Here is a 14481-nt window from a genome sequence, read left to right on the forward strand (position 1 = left end):
GTGGCCTTAGGGGAGCAGGGGGCGTCCTCCTGGCATTTGGAGAGAGCAGAGTGGAGTCACCCAGAGGAACAGGGCGGAGGGTACAGTGAATATAAAAGCTGAAGTAGCATCCAGCCTGCTGGGAGAAACGCAGCTTCCCTATGGAATTGTGCTGCAGCTGCATTTAGCTGCAAACATAAAGAAGGAAAGAGATGTGCTCAAGTGGTGGTAGATCCACTTCTGTTGTTGCTGCTGCTTCTTCTCTCCTTGTGCTTAGAGAGCTTTTCTCTCTTGCTTACCCCCTTGAATTTAAGTTTTAAAGTAGGCAAATTCCCCTGCCCAGTTTCTGAGTAGAAAAAAAATTTCACCTGCCCAGTTTTTGAGCTAGAAAGGGAAGAGGCTGCCCAAAAATTCCCCCATAATGCAGAACCCATCTGGCTGGGTCCTTGGTGCCGTGGGGATGTTACAGGAAAACAATCCCAAACTTCAGAGAGCACATTAAGAAAGAAGGGAAGAGATTACTGCCCACAGCCCACCCACACTTCACAGCATCATCTGAGACCACCCACAAAGGAGCCAACAAAGAGTTTCTGTGGGGTGGGCTCCCTGATGGGCTTCATCTATGCAAGCAGAATTGTCTACAGGGACTGGCTGAGCTCGTTGTCTAGACTCCCTTTATCGTCAAGGGAGAAAAATAGGTGCTTTAAGGGGGTGGTTCATCTCCTCTGAAGGTAGACATCCAAAATAAATTAGATGCATTGCAGACTTGATGTGCCTATTTCTCGTTTGACTCTAAAGGATCATTAGGTGCCTCGCTCAGATGTAGCTAAGTGAGATGAGTTCTTGTCTTGCTACACAATTGGTCTAAGTCCAGAAAAATAGCTGCATGTTGTCAGTTAGATCATTGTGGGGATTTCTGCTCCTCATCAAACCAGGTCTCAAACCCTGACGAGAAAGTAGACGGTTGTTTAGTTCATGATGCTGTTTTCTTTCTGTTAGCTTCCCCAAGAGAGAAACAAACCCTTGCTCTCAGGCTCCCCAAGATGACGAAGAGGAAGAGCAAGCAGTACTTTTCCAGATGCCGTGCGAGTAACATTAGCAGTTTGTGATAACCCGTTAGCACGTCAGTAATTCCCTGTGACCCAGGCTGGGCTCTGCAGAAGGCAGAACCTCATGAAACCCTGCTTGGAAAGAAAATCTCCAAGCTGTGGGTACAGGCTGCTGATGCCCTTGCATAACAGTCACCCGCAAATCCCATTAGCAGGGGAAAGGGATCTGCTCACAAGCTGCCCACACACTGGCAGAAAAACGCTCCTATGAGGAAGGCACAGTGCATTCATCGTAATGTCACTAATTGTGATAATTACAACTGCTGTCTTTGGAGAGAGAAAAACACCATCTTAAAAGAGCAAGAGATTTTTGTCAAAATAATCTTCTCTCGTCTTTGATCTCTGACGTCCTCCATGGAGGGCTGGCGTGGGAGTCCCTGGGGTGAGAGCTTGGGGGGTGAGTCAGCCCAGTCAGTGGTCCCTGCTGGGTGACACAGGGGGTGGGGTTGGCTGGGGTTTGCTGCTCTTTGTCCTCGGCAGATCTGTGTGGTGCCACGGCCACACTGCCTGATGTCCCCTGCCCCCTTAGGTGGGCTCCTTCTTCATGATCAACCTGTGCCTGGTGGTGATAGCGACACAGTTCTCTGAGACAAAGCAGCGTGAGAGCCAGCTGATGAAGGAGCAGCGCGTGCGCTACCTGTCCAACGCCAGCACCCTTGCCAGTTTCTCAGAGCCAGGAAGCTGCTATGATGAGCTCCTCAAGTACCTGGTTTACATTGCCCGGAAGGGCAGCAAGCAGCTGGTGAAGGCCTACAGGGCAGCAGGTGTGAGGATGGGCTTCCTCAGCAGCCCCACGAGCAAGGCGAGGGCCGAACGGCGCGCCAGGAAGCGCCGGAGCAGGAAGAGATCCTCCGTGCACCACCTCATCCACCACCACCATCACCACCACCACCACTACCACCTAGGCAATGGGAACCTGCGAGCGCCCCATGCCAGCCCGGAGATCAGCGATGTGGAGACCAGCTCACTCCACAACGGGACCAACCGGCTGATGCTCCCTCCCTCAGCACCCAATTCCCTGGGGGCCCCCAGTGCCTCTCCCAGCAACACTGAGTCCGTGCACAGCATCTACCATGCCGACTGTCACTTTGAGCCGGTGCGCTGCCGGTCATCCCTGACACAGCCAAGCCTCGGTTTGCCAAGCCCAGAAGGGATCCCCAAGAACATAGTGGGCAGCAAGGTGTACCCCACAGTGCACTCCAGCACCTCCCATGAGATGCTGAAAGAGAAGAACTTGGGGGAGGCGGCAGTGGGTGCTGGGAGCAGCACCTTGACGAACCTCAACATCCCTCCCGGGCCATACAGCACCATGCACAAGCTGCTGGAGACACAGAGCACAGGTGAGCTGGGATTGGATCTACATCTGGGGCTGCTTTCTAGAAATATGATTTTTGTCCTAATTTTTTTCTCTCTCTGGATTTTTGCAGGGTTCTTCTCAGTCCATGTTACAGAGAAAGGTGATGGCTTTCCAGGTGAGATGAATAGGAATCTTGTGACCTACCTAATGCCTCTTATAGCCAAATTTAGGAGGGAGGTTTCATCCTCCCAGACTTCATATCTACAATAATCCAAGGCATATGAGGGTTTTCAGTGAATCCATTTTCTTTGCAATCCCCATTTTATAGATTAGAAGAAGAGTACAAGAGAGCTGGAGAGGGACTTTGACAAGGACATGTAGTGTCAGGAAGGGGGGAATGGCTTTAAACTTTGCAGAGAGTGGGTTTAGATTAAATGTTAGGATAAAATGCCATTATTTCCCTCTACTCCTAAACCATTTACAGGGACCACTTCCAAATCCTGTACTCCCAAAATCAGCTAGAGCTTGCAGATGGACACCTTCCAGATCTGGGTCCTATCACACACCTGAGTACTGTGTAGCTCTGCTCCTGTGGGACACAAGGCTTATGGAGATTGAGTGTCTGCTTTGTGTGAATGCTCAAGGACAATCACAGATGCCAAGTATTAAAAAACTGTGATTTTCTCAGGAAGCCTGTCAGACACTGAACACATCTTTCTTGGATCAGGGATTTCATATCTTCACTTCAAGAAAGTGAAGATATTTTTCTTTTCCCCTCCACATCCTGAAGTTTGGGAGTTCAGGCCAGTCTAGTCCAAACACTCCCATCCTTCAAGAAGTGTTTCTAGCCAAGATTTCCCAGGCAGTCAGTGCCTTTTCCACCCCACTGCAATGGCATTAACCTTTCTAGCCAGGAGCTGTGCAGAGAAGAGACCAAATTCTGCCCCCAGCCCAGTGCTGCCCAGAGACTGAACACACAGAACTGGGCTCCGAGTTGGTTTAGCACAGGGTTTGCACTCTCACTGCTGGGTGCTGCCATACAGGAGTCAGGTGCATGCATTGTCTGTCTGCTTGCAGCCAGCTGGTGGGAATTTTGGGGAATATACCACTGGTATTTCACCCAGGATACACCTGGCAGCTGCCACCGAGGCCGACATGTGGAGAGGGAAGCCAGTGGTTTTGGAGCATCAGCAGAGGGAACAGGAAAGAAGGCTGCTAACAGTCCTCCTGATAATTATAGCCAGGCGCCTGCCAGGACCGGGGGAACTGATTGCTTCCTCCTTCCTGTAATGGCTAGAGATGTAATGAGGTGTGCTCAGGGTCCACGGCTGGGGTAGTATCTGTCTGGGGCAGCAAAGATAGCTTCATAAACAGAGAGAAGGCACTTGGGAAGCCCAGGTTTTAACCCAGCAGAAGCCCTTTTCCCATTAGGAAATGCCTGTCATGTCAGAGGCAAAGGCTTGGTGTTAACAGGGAGTGAGGGTTGCTTCCCGCAGCCCCCAGTCCCAGCTGTCCCAGCTGATGAGCTGCCCTTTCCCTGCTCTGTTGGCATTTCAGGTCCCTGCCAAAGCTCTTGCAAGATCTCCAGCCCCTGCACCAAGCTGGATGGCGGCTCCTGCACCCCCGAGAGCTGCCCTTACTGCCTCACGGCGCTGGCAGGCGAGGCCGAGCTGTCAGACAATGAGACAGCCGACTCAGACAGTGAGGGGGTCTACGAGTTCACGCAGGATGCTCACTACAGTGACCAGCGAGACCCACAAAGGGGCAGAGCCCGGGCCAGGAGAGCCCATCTGGTGCTGGCCTTCTGGCATGTGGTGTGTGAGACTTTCCAGAAGATTGTGGACAGCAAATATTTCGGCCGTGGGATCATGGTGGCCATTCTCATTAACACACTCAGCATGGGGATCGAATACCATGAGCAGGTGAGTGCTGTCCTGGCAGCTCCTGGTGCAGAGGGATTGCAGATGGAGTTATGAGTCTGAATTCATCTGCTGGTGGGATGGTTTGCGGTGAGAGGCATTAAAAAACTCTGGGAAGGGTCCCAGAATGGAATGAGGCAGGCTTTTTCCTCTGAGTGTGCTTCCAGGTTGCAGCAATCACCTTGACTGGTACCTGGCTATGTGAGCTCCTGCATCCTAGCCCTACCAGGGATGGTCAGCACCATGCTGAGACCACTGTCCCCTGGGCAGCACCAGGTGTTGCTGGGGTCTGTGGTGAGTGAACCAAGGAGATGAGGCAGTCCTTTGCCACCAGGTCACTGTGAGCCTGGCAGTGCTTAAGGTGCTGCCAGCACCTGTGGGCTCGGTGGGCTCTGTGAGCTGTGGGGTCAGTGCAGCTGCAGGCAGAGAACTACTGAATTTGCACTCCTTGGAGAGGAGGTAAAAAATGGCTTTGCCTCCTCAGTGAATGCTCCAGCAGCAGCATGATGAGTCCAAAATAGACTCATCACTGGCTATTCCTTTGCTCAATTATCTGAGTCCTTGCAGGCAGGAGAGTGCCTGTGCTCCAGCCTCTCACCGCTTGTCACCTAGCAGAGCTTTCCCTATATATAGTCATTAAGAAAAGGAGTTGCCATGTTCCTCTTGAAACATCTCCATGATGTTCCATGACAAGAACTCTGCTTTCAGATGGTTTGCATGCTGTGGCCTCACATGAGTTTTGTGGCTGCTGCTGGGGCCTGCCTGGCACGGTGCCCTTGATCCTACCTCAAGCACATGTCTTGGGGCTGCAGGTGCATGCTTCCTTTAGGGTGAAGAGTTTATTAGTGGGGATGTAGGGATGCTGAAAAACCTTGTTATAAAGCACTCCCATTCTTGAGAGCTCCCAGCATGTTATTTCTCCTGGGATGTCAGAGCTCTGTGCTCCCAGAAAGACACAGCCACTCCTGTGCCAGCACCAGTCTTGGCTGAGAAGCTCGTTGCGTCTCAAGTCATGACTCACCTTTTCTCCCTTCCTGCCATGTTTCCTGTTTGCTGGGTTGCACGCAGAGGTGTTTCTCCCCCAACTCCTGGAGGAAGCAGTGGTGGCTGTGGATCAACTCCCAATTCCCCTGTCATCCTGTGGCATTAATGCCTCAGTGACCAAGTGCCAGGGAGACGTGGCTGTGCTCAATGTGTCCCTTCCAGCCAGCGCCTTCCCCCTGATGCCCTGATGCAGTCTAGCTGGCTAGGTGTTGTTTTCAGTACACAATAAACAGTGGTGCACTCCAAAGTCCTGCTGGTTTCACCTTCATTTGCTGCCCTTGGTGGGAGCTCTGCAGGGAAGCTTGAGTGATTCTACCTTTATTTAATAATCTTGGGAAGATTATCCCAAAGAAGCTGGGAGGAGGTGGTTCACAAAAACCAATAAACACTTTTATTCCTACCTTGGCTGAAGGGTGAAAGCACATCCACAGTGTCTTTGCTCTAAATGCCCAAGGGGCTGATTGTCAAAGCTTGTTGCTCTTTACCAGGAGCATTTTTGGGAGATGTTGGTGTGGTCTCCCATCTGGGGGGACCACCCCACCGGGGATGGGTGGCTGAGTAAGCTCCCATCGTCAAACGCCCTAAGTGCAACACAACTCCTTAATTCTTTGCCTTGGGAAAAGTGGGGTAGGAGGTTTCTGGCTTCTGCCCTGGCCAGTGGTGAGTCCCAGAAAATACCTGGATGACAAGAGGCAGATTTTTGTTTGGTTTTTGGGTAACAAGGGTGAAGGGAGCTGATAAGCGTGGGGGTACTCCAGACACTGTGGGTGGTTGCTTTCTTTAATGGTCGTTTGAAGCTACTACCGTTCCAGATTCCTTTCTCCCAGGCATTTGGAGGGAATAGCAGAGCTTGTTTTTATTAGTTCATCTTCTCAAAGTGGCAGCAGAGAACAGAGAGGTGTTTCTTTGTAACCTCGTAAGGCTTAGAGTTGGCAATTTCATAATCTGACAGTTATGAGAGCAGGAATTAGAGGGGCAAAATGTTCGACCAGGCCTTCCTGCAGAGATTATAAACACTGAAACATGAGTTTTTTTTCTTTTGGAAGAGCCTTTCCTAAAAGTGTGAGTGATCAACCATGTCAAATTTATCTTTACTGACTGATGTTTGCAAAGATGTGAGGGCGCTTGAAGAGTACTTGACTCCATGACTTTCTATATTAAGCTCTCTGCTTATTTAGACAGTATTTACCTCTTGGGCTTTCCACATGCTGCCCTGGGCACAGTGGGCTATATTAGGGTAAATATTTTAAGGACCTATTTTAAGGTGTCACGTCAAAACCTTGTGTTGTTTACAGGCCCCTTGGCAGAGGGGCTGCTCCTCTCTGAGAGGAAGGACAGGCTGGAGGTTACTCAAAAAGGAAGAAGGAAGATGCCTACCCATCTGCCCCCAGCAATGCTGGGTGGGATTCAGCAGCTCTGGGACCACCAGACCATCCTGGACTTCAAGACAGGAGCTGATGAGCTGAGCTCCTCATAACAGCCAGGGAGAAAAGTTTGCTCCTCTGGAGGTTTGACATCTCACCTTGGGACAGGCAGCCTGGAGGGACCTGAAAAAATCTTTTAGTCCCTTGTTTAACAGACAAGGCAACCAGAGTAGGCCTGGTTGTGATATTTAAGATGATAGTGGTTCTCTGAATGCACATACAAATTAGCGGCAATTGGGAGTGTGTTGAAAACACTGGCTCCCACCTCTTGCTGTTTATTTGTATTCATCCATCAGTCAACCTGGTCAGATTGAGCACCCATGGCCAGGGCTGCTGGATGAACCTTCTCTTCCACCCAAAGCTCTTTTCCATAAGCCTCCTTCAACACACATTTTACCATCACATGGCTGGGGCTTCAAGAGCTGGGTTTCCTCTAGGCTCCTTCTGACATGAGCTGACTTTCTCACTCAACACCAGGTTGTTTCCACGTGGTTCCTGCACATGCCTGAGCTGTAGCTACACCTGACTGGTTGTAATTCTGTATTTCCTCCACACCCCACCCATCCAAAACCAACTCCTGCTGTTCTTCTGACTCTAGGTGCAGTCGGAGGGAGGCAGCGCAGCGTGAGGTGCTTGCAGCACTTGCCACATTGTGGCTGCTGGGCAGCAGTGTGAAATTTTCCATCAGGGAAATGACAACCAGATTGCCACAGATTATTAATGTGGCTGCTAAATAGCTTGTTTTTCTACAGAGATGAAGCAAAATGCAGGTAGAAACTATTAGCTTTGGGTAGAGGAATATAGATGTGATTTAAAGGTAGACTCAGGGGATTTTAAATACACTGTTGAACCAATTGACTGATTCGCCTTAAGGAAGCTGAGCCTCTGCAGCACTGTGGGTTCAAACAGCTGCGGCTTAGCAAAAGATTGTTCTGCCATAGAGCAGGAGTAAAATGTGCTGCTAAACCAGAGGGTTTCTGTGCTGCTTTCCCCCTCGCCCTGGCTGTAAGCCAGGCTCTGTTCCATAATGTGCTGCTTTTATTTTCCTTTTTTTCCTCCAACCCCTTTCTTGGAGTGAAAAGCAAAGGCTTTAGTATGAGGCGTGATGTTGGACTCCTCAGTAGGGGAAAGAATTCGGCAAGGGCTTCCTTGAGGAAGGGCTTTGGGGGTTTTGTTTTTGTTTTTAAAATCTGGTTCACATTGAGCTTCCTGGCTGTTCTGAGTTTCCTTGTCTGAACTTGCATTGTATGAACTATACCCTACATATTCTTTTGTTTAAATAGCACTTGAATTTCAGTCGCTGTCTCTGCGGTGTTTTGCCATTGTTAACATAACAAGAAAGAGACGGGAGAGTCCTTCACTGACCTCCCCAAAGCTGCAATGGGTTCAAATCCCTGCCTGGATCTTGTGTGGACTTGGATCTAGATTGATCCAAAACCCTGGTGTCTCTGAAAGGAAGGAAGAATTGGTTTAGACCTGTGGGGAGCCTTTTGTTGATTTTTAAGATCAAATTGGAGAGGTGACAAGGGTGAATGACTCTCTGGGACAGCGCCCAAGGAGAAAAGCTCATTATCCATGGGAGGCAGTTCTTCAAGGAAGTGGGATGAGGCGATGTCTGACATGTCCCCAGCATAAGTGCAGCCATTGGAGGACACCTCGCTACAGCAGCCTGTTGTAGGGAGCCACAAAGCCACAGTGCCCGAAGCCAAAGTGGGCAAATTCCTTGTGCAGGAAACAGGAGCAGCCTAAGCCGATGGCAGTATCTCAAGCTGAATTCCTGGTACATTCTGCTTCAGGGGAGAGAGCAGGGTACAGATGATGTAGAGTTGTCACTGTTAACATTACAATCTAATAGCTGCTGCAGCATGGAAATATCAACCATCTGTGCCAAGGAGTCAAAGGAAACCTTGCTGGCAAAATGCATTAAAGTATCTATTTATGTAAACAGTCAAGGCTTGAGAACAAGAGGGTTGTCTTAATCAGCATCAAAGAACATTAAATTTTTAGATATCCAGTATGATGGAGAGGGGAGTTGAACAGTTAGAAAACCTGCCAGCATGGAGCAACCATTAGGCTGCAGGTTCAAGTGTTAATAACAGTCACCCAAATGTACTTGTATTTATGTACTTCTGCTTCTGCCTGAATTCAATGTGCAGGGAAGAAGGTAACTGGAAATTATTAGCTGTCATAACACTCACTGATTGATTTCTCCATGTGGGAGGAAAATTGGATTGTTCCATGGAGAAACGGTGTAAGGGAACTGGGCAGTGGGGGTGTGACAGGTTGGTGCCCAGATCTCAGGGTGCTTGTGTGTCCAAAGTTCTGGGCAGACTGGAGAGTAGCAGGTCTGGATCCCTGTATGAGCACTGCCTCAAAAGAGAAGGGCGTATTTGGGATGAGAAGTACTTTGCTCCCAGGACTTGGTAGTCAAGAGCATCCCAATTCCCACCAGTTTCAAGCCCAGTTGAACATTTTGCTGTTGGTAGATGGCAGCTGCAGACTTGTCAGATGTGTGGAGGCTGCTCCTTTGACCATCCCTATATCCTAAAATGAGATCTTGCCCAGTGCTCGTTCACCTCCTGAGGAGGCTGTGGGAGATCCAGAGACTGGTTGCAGCTCACCCTTGTCTGGGACAGGGCAGAGCTGCAAGGGCAGCTGTGGACAGCACCATGTCCCTTCCAGCCTCTGTGGCTCCATGCCAGGTCAATCCAGGGCACACATATTTTGGCTTCTTTGATGTGCATGGATTTGTGTCAGGTCCCCCGGTCATGAAGGAAGGGAATCCTTTTGTTTTGTAAAATATTTCTGGTATCTCTTGCATCTCTTCTGAGTTGTTTCCTGTGAGTGCAGGGACTCAAAGACCTGTCCCATGTCCATGTCCCAGCTGGTGCTGCACCAGGAGCTCTCTGCATCACACACTGATGCAAACTGGTGCTGTACTCCTTAACCCTGTACCTTGGCTGTCTCACTCCAACTGAATGGTACAGACCAGCTTTGTGGTGAAATTTCTCATTTGATACTTCCTCATATGAGTCTGATTCATTAGGCTTTGTTTTAGAAGGGCACTTACACAGGTGTGTGCATCCCTGAATCAGTGAAACAGCCTTTCCTTGGAAGACCTCCATCTGCCCAGGGCTCTTCCCAGGAGCTCACAAGGCCTCGTGTTTATGCACTGCCTTCTCTTCCTATAGAGGTATCTCCACTTCCACTGAGGTGCACATCCCACATCTCTATTTAACTCCATTACACATCTCTCCAGCCCTGTGCCAGCTGCTCTTAGCCAAGCAATCAAAGCACTGGCAGCTCAGCGTCTGCTGGCTTTGCCCAACATAGGGCTTGGAGCTACCATCAACTTAATTCCTCGACGCTCCAGCTGCAAGGGGCACTCCCACGGCAGGCAAATGCAGTGCCCTATGGGTTTGCACACGCTGTATTGAATTAGCTCCTGCTTATGCAGAAATTACTCTTATTAATGGCTTGTTGTTGGAGACTAGAGGAGTCATCATCCAACGCTAATGGAAGTCATCAGAGCTGTTAATCGCTAGGATTACTGACTTCAAAACCAGTTTTCTATTTGTTAGTGGGGATAATTCTTTTAATGGACCTTGGGGGTTCTTCTGCTTCTCGGGGATTGGAAGGGTTTCTGAGGTCTTGTAGAAAGTCACATGTTTTAATTGACCTGCTTGTGAAGCTCTTCCAGGGATAAAAAATGCCATGGTCCTCTTAGTCATTAAAAAATGGACTGTGACTACAAAGCAGACTTTATCCTGGTTCTGGAGACTGAATTATTTGAAAATTAAATGGGATTTCATGCAACTGGAAAGGTTGTTTTTTTTTATCAGATAAATCAGTTCTCTGTATGCTTTAGGGATGAACCTATATAGATTCCTTGGCACCTGCTAAAGTTTTCTTCAGCTCTCTGGTTGGGGAACCATAAGTGTCAGTTCTTTCCTGTTAATTTAGTTCAGAGGCTGGAAATTCTTGGGCTACCTTAGATCCTATCATTACAGCTGTTGTTTCAGCTGCCATCCATACCCTCATATTATCTCTGCCTAGGCAGCATTGAGAAGAGACTCCAGCTTGGTGAAATGGAAGAATGATGTGCACTTTCAAATCTTGCTTCATCCCTGTATGGATGAAAAATTGCTGCTCTATGCAGATAGTCAGACGTTTCTTTTTATTCCTTCTTTGATTATTGTGGTTGTTCCCCTTGGGTGGGATCCAGGAAATTCAGCTAGAGCATCTGGAGCACCCTCAGCTTGCACCACAAGCGCTTTCATCTGTAAGCACTTCTGGTTGTTGGTGTTTTCCCAGGGATCAGTCCATATTTTTCCTTAGTTCTCCTGGTAGAGGTTTGTCCCAATGCTGTTGGCACCCGCGACTCTGCCCTGCTGACACTCATGTCCTCACAGAGCCCATTCCCACCCTGCTCAGCCCCCAGCAGGAATGGGGGCAGCAGTGAGTGTTTTTTCCCTCATCTCTGCTGGATTTCAGCTCTTTGTTATAATTGGTTTTTTGCTGATGTTAGGAAATGAGTGGCTTTTCCCCCATGGATGTCTGTCAGCATTAGAGGTAGTGTTACCAGCATCAGAAATCCAGGTTCAGCAGAACTGTGCAGGAGCTCTACAGTGACAGCATTTTTCTTTCCCTCTCTTTATTTCCTCCCTCCCCCTGGTCCCTTCTCAAGTAGTAATAGGGAGATAAGTTTCAAACTTGGTTTAGATTAACCAGGAATAGAGGGCTTTAAATCTTAAGTACTTACAGGGTGTGACCAAGTAGAAATGTAGCTTTTGTTCATTTTAAGCTCCTGCGAAACCTGGGCAGAGGGATGAGCTGGTTCATGTTTTTCTTGCATTTTCTGGGATAATGCTCATCCAGAAATCTCAAGCAGAGAGAGATAAGGAATCCAGGGAAGATTATATGCTGTCCCTCCTGAGAGTGATAACGAGAACCCAGCTACAGGACTTGGTGGGGGAGAGTGTCGTCTGCAGGCCCTGTTTATGCGTCTGGGCAGCCATGGTCCGTGGAAGGTCCCTTCAGGGTTGATGAAATTCTCCATCAAATTTGGAGTTCATTCCCTCATTTGCACCCTACTCTCGAGGTAGACAGGTGGGAGCTGGGGACTCAGCCCTGTATGGGCAATAGGGGCCAGGGAATTCAGGTTTTTTTGCCATGGTTCCTCAACAAAGATGCGTTGGAGAGGAAGGTCTTGCACCAGGAGGTTCCATATCCACAGGACTCAGCTCCTTCTCTCTGCAGATGTGGGCTGGGAAGGGACACTTGTTGATTGGAATGGGGGAGGCTGAGTGGAAGACAAGAAGATTAGCAGAAGGGATGGAAGGGGAATCCCTCTTGTGCAGACAGCTCTGATTTCTCTGAAATGAAAGCTGCTTTCCTCCCTTTCTTACAGCATTACTTGCTGTGGCATGAAATATTCAGCCTCCATTCAGCCTGTAAGCAAATCCTTCTTTCCCATGCAGTGAAGGGATGTGACTGGACTTGTGAACTTGTCTGAAAAGTCATTTCCTTATAATAAATGCCTATAAATCCTGAACATCCCAGCAGTCCTCCAGCCCACTGAGCAGTGAGCACACTGTCCTTTTCCATGTCTCCAGCCCCAGGAGGGGCAGAGCAAAACCTGCTGCAGTCCTCCTCCTTTCCGAATTGTTTTCTTTAACCAAGTTGGCAAAGGACAAGTAGAGAAAGCCTATCATACCCCGATTAAGCATGGCTCAGGTTTGCTCTGCTGGACACAGGACAGTAGTTAAAGCCTGATACCTTTTAAGGAACCCCAAAGACAATGAATGTCACTTCTGAAAATATGTGTGGATTGAGTTTCTATTTATAGTCACAAGCAGCTCCTGAGCCAACAGGAGCTGTATTTACTGAAGGGAACTGAAGTGGTATTTTGGATGGTTGTGGCTCAGTGGGTGCACTGATACAAGGGTTTAATGTGGATATGATAGGGGCAGTGCATGGAGAAGGCTTGTGGGTTGAATGAGGACACAGCCATGAGCTATCAGTCATGGGGAGCTGAGCGTGGGAGAGGGCAAAGACAGGGCACCTCACTTTGTTAATTAAGAACTGCTTCTGTTGGTGAGAATTTCTTGCATTTTGCCCCAGGACTTGTGGTCTGGCTTCTGTTCTGAGGTGGACTTGGTGTGTGTCTTCACCCACAGGGAGGGTGGAGAGGATCTTAACAGAGCGGTGTTAAGTTGAAAATCCTATCTTTGTGTGACCCATTTGATTTTCTTTCTTATGTATATATATTATAAATCTGCAAATGATGAGTCAGTAAAATGTTGTTGGTGTTTCCTGTGAAATAGCTGAGGTCGCTATTTTCTTTTTGTGTTATTTTTCCTAGTTGCCATGGTAATGATTTCAGAAAGGTCTTATTCTTGCAGCAGTTTGAATGGGTTAGAAGTTTTCACGGTCTTCTGGATACACTCGCAGAAGCAGAGCAATATCTCAAAGATATCCCTTGGGATCAGGAGGGATCTGCCTCCTGGCTGGTCATCCCATCCCTCGCTCTGCGCTGTGGTGAGACAGAATGGGTTTTTCTGTTTTAATGTTAGCAAGATAGAGAGGAAAGACCCTGGGGTGCTTCTGTTCTTTTGTGTTGGCATCCCAGGATCAGGGGCTGGACAAGATCAGGCTTGACTGCATCCTGGAGCTCATTGTCTGGACAAGGGGAGTGTGGGATGGATGGATATGTGCCAGCCATACCACGGCACTGTGTGCAGGTCTGATGATGATGATGATGATGAAGATGAAGACCCTGTGCCCTAAATGGGTCACAGCTGGAGGAAGGCAGGAGTTGGAAGCCTTGTAGGCTCTGGGCACTGTTTGCTGGGGCACTTGGTTGCACTTCATGCAGCAGCAGGGCTTGTTTTTCAGAAATTGGGGAACACAGGCCCTGGGGCTGGCATGGCCCCAGCTCCTGTCCTCACCTTCTTCCCTACTCAGTGCCCACAGCCTTGCTTGCTCAGCAGACACCTTGGAGCCCTGTGTGCAGGGAGAAGAGGCATGTGCCCATATAAAAATGGAGTATGTCACTTCTGCCATTGAGCTTCTACTCAACTTTAAAAATAGGGGGGAAAAAAGAGAAAGAAAGGCATTACAGGCTATTTCTGAGTGCCAAAAAGGGCAAGGTGCTGGTCCAGCTTTGAGATACCTCTTGAGGCACTCTGGGGACATCTTCCCTTGCTTCCTCCCATCCCCCCTGGCAGTGCCCTGCTTGCTGCCAGATAGCCCTGCCTGATTCCTCCAGACAGGGTGCAGAGAACATGCCCTCCTGGCTGCCACTCTTTCCCCCTGCCAGGCAGGATCAGCTCTGGGTGGGTGCCCAGGCTTACATCCTCCTGCTGCCCCAGTGATGCTCCGTGTTTTTTGAGCGGCACTGCCCTGTCTGCTCTGATTTCTTGTGCTGCCACAACTTGTCAGTGTGCTGTTTGGTACATCAACAAATCGACACTACACAAACAGAAGGCTAACAGGGAATGATTTATCCAGGACAACATATCTGTGTGTCCAGCAAAGCAAGATGTCCTGTAAACAAAATTCAGTATTTACTGAGGGCTCATCGGCAGAGCTGGTGTTTTGTCCCACAGTTGAATTACACTTGGATCTCACTCTTTCTGTGTGTTGCTTGTTTAATCATAGGATGCTTTCCTTTTAATTAGGCACTGCTGCTACTGATGAGAGAATTA

At 48.9% G+C, this 14481-nt stretch overlaps 1 protein-coding gene across 25 annotated transcripts in view; it reads left to right on the forward strand.

The window, feature by feature from the left end:
- Positions 1–14481, forward strand: part of CACNA1G (calcium voltage-gated channel subunit alpha1 G) — a 143355-nt gene that overhangs the window by 60749 nt on the left and 68125 nt on the right. For all 25 annotated transcript variants that reach the window (XM_071452738.1, XM_071452739.1, XM_071452713.1 and 22 more), the window contains exons 8-10: positions 1618–2428; positions 2516–2560; positions 3943–4307. In XM_071452738.1, the coding sequence (XP_071308839.1) occupies positions 1618–2428; positions 2516–2560; positions 3943–4307 (1221 nt within the window). The remainder of the gene's footprint in view (positions 1–1617; positions 2429–2515; positions 2561–3942; positions 4308–14481) is intronic.

The sequence above is a fragment of the Agelaius tricolor genome, unplaced genomic scaffold (genome assembly GCF_023055355.1).
Source record: "Agelaius tricolor isolate 1412-34295 unplaced genomic scaffold, bAgeTri1.0.p SCAF_35, whole genome shotgun sequence".
Classification (NCBI taxonomy): domain Eukaryota; kingdom Metazoa; phylum Chordata; class Aves; order Passeriformes; family Icteridae; genus Agelaius; species Agelaius tricolor.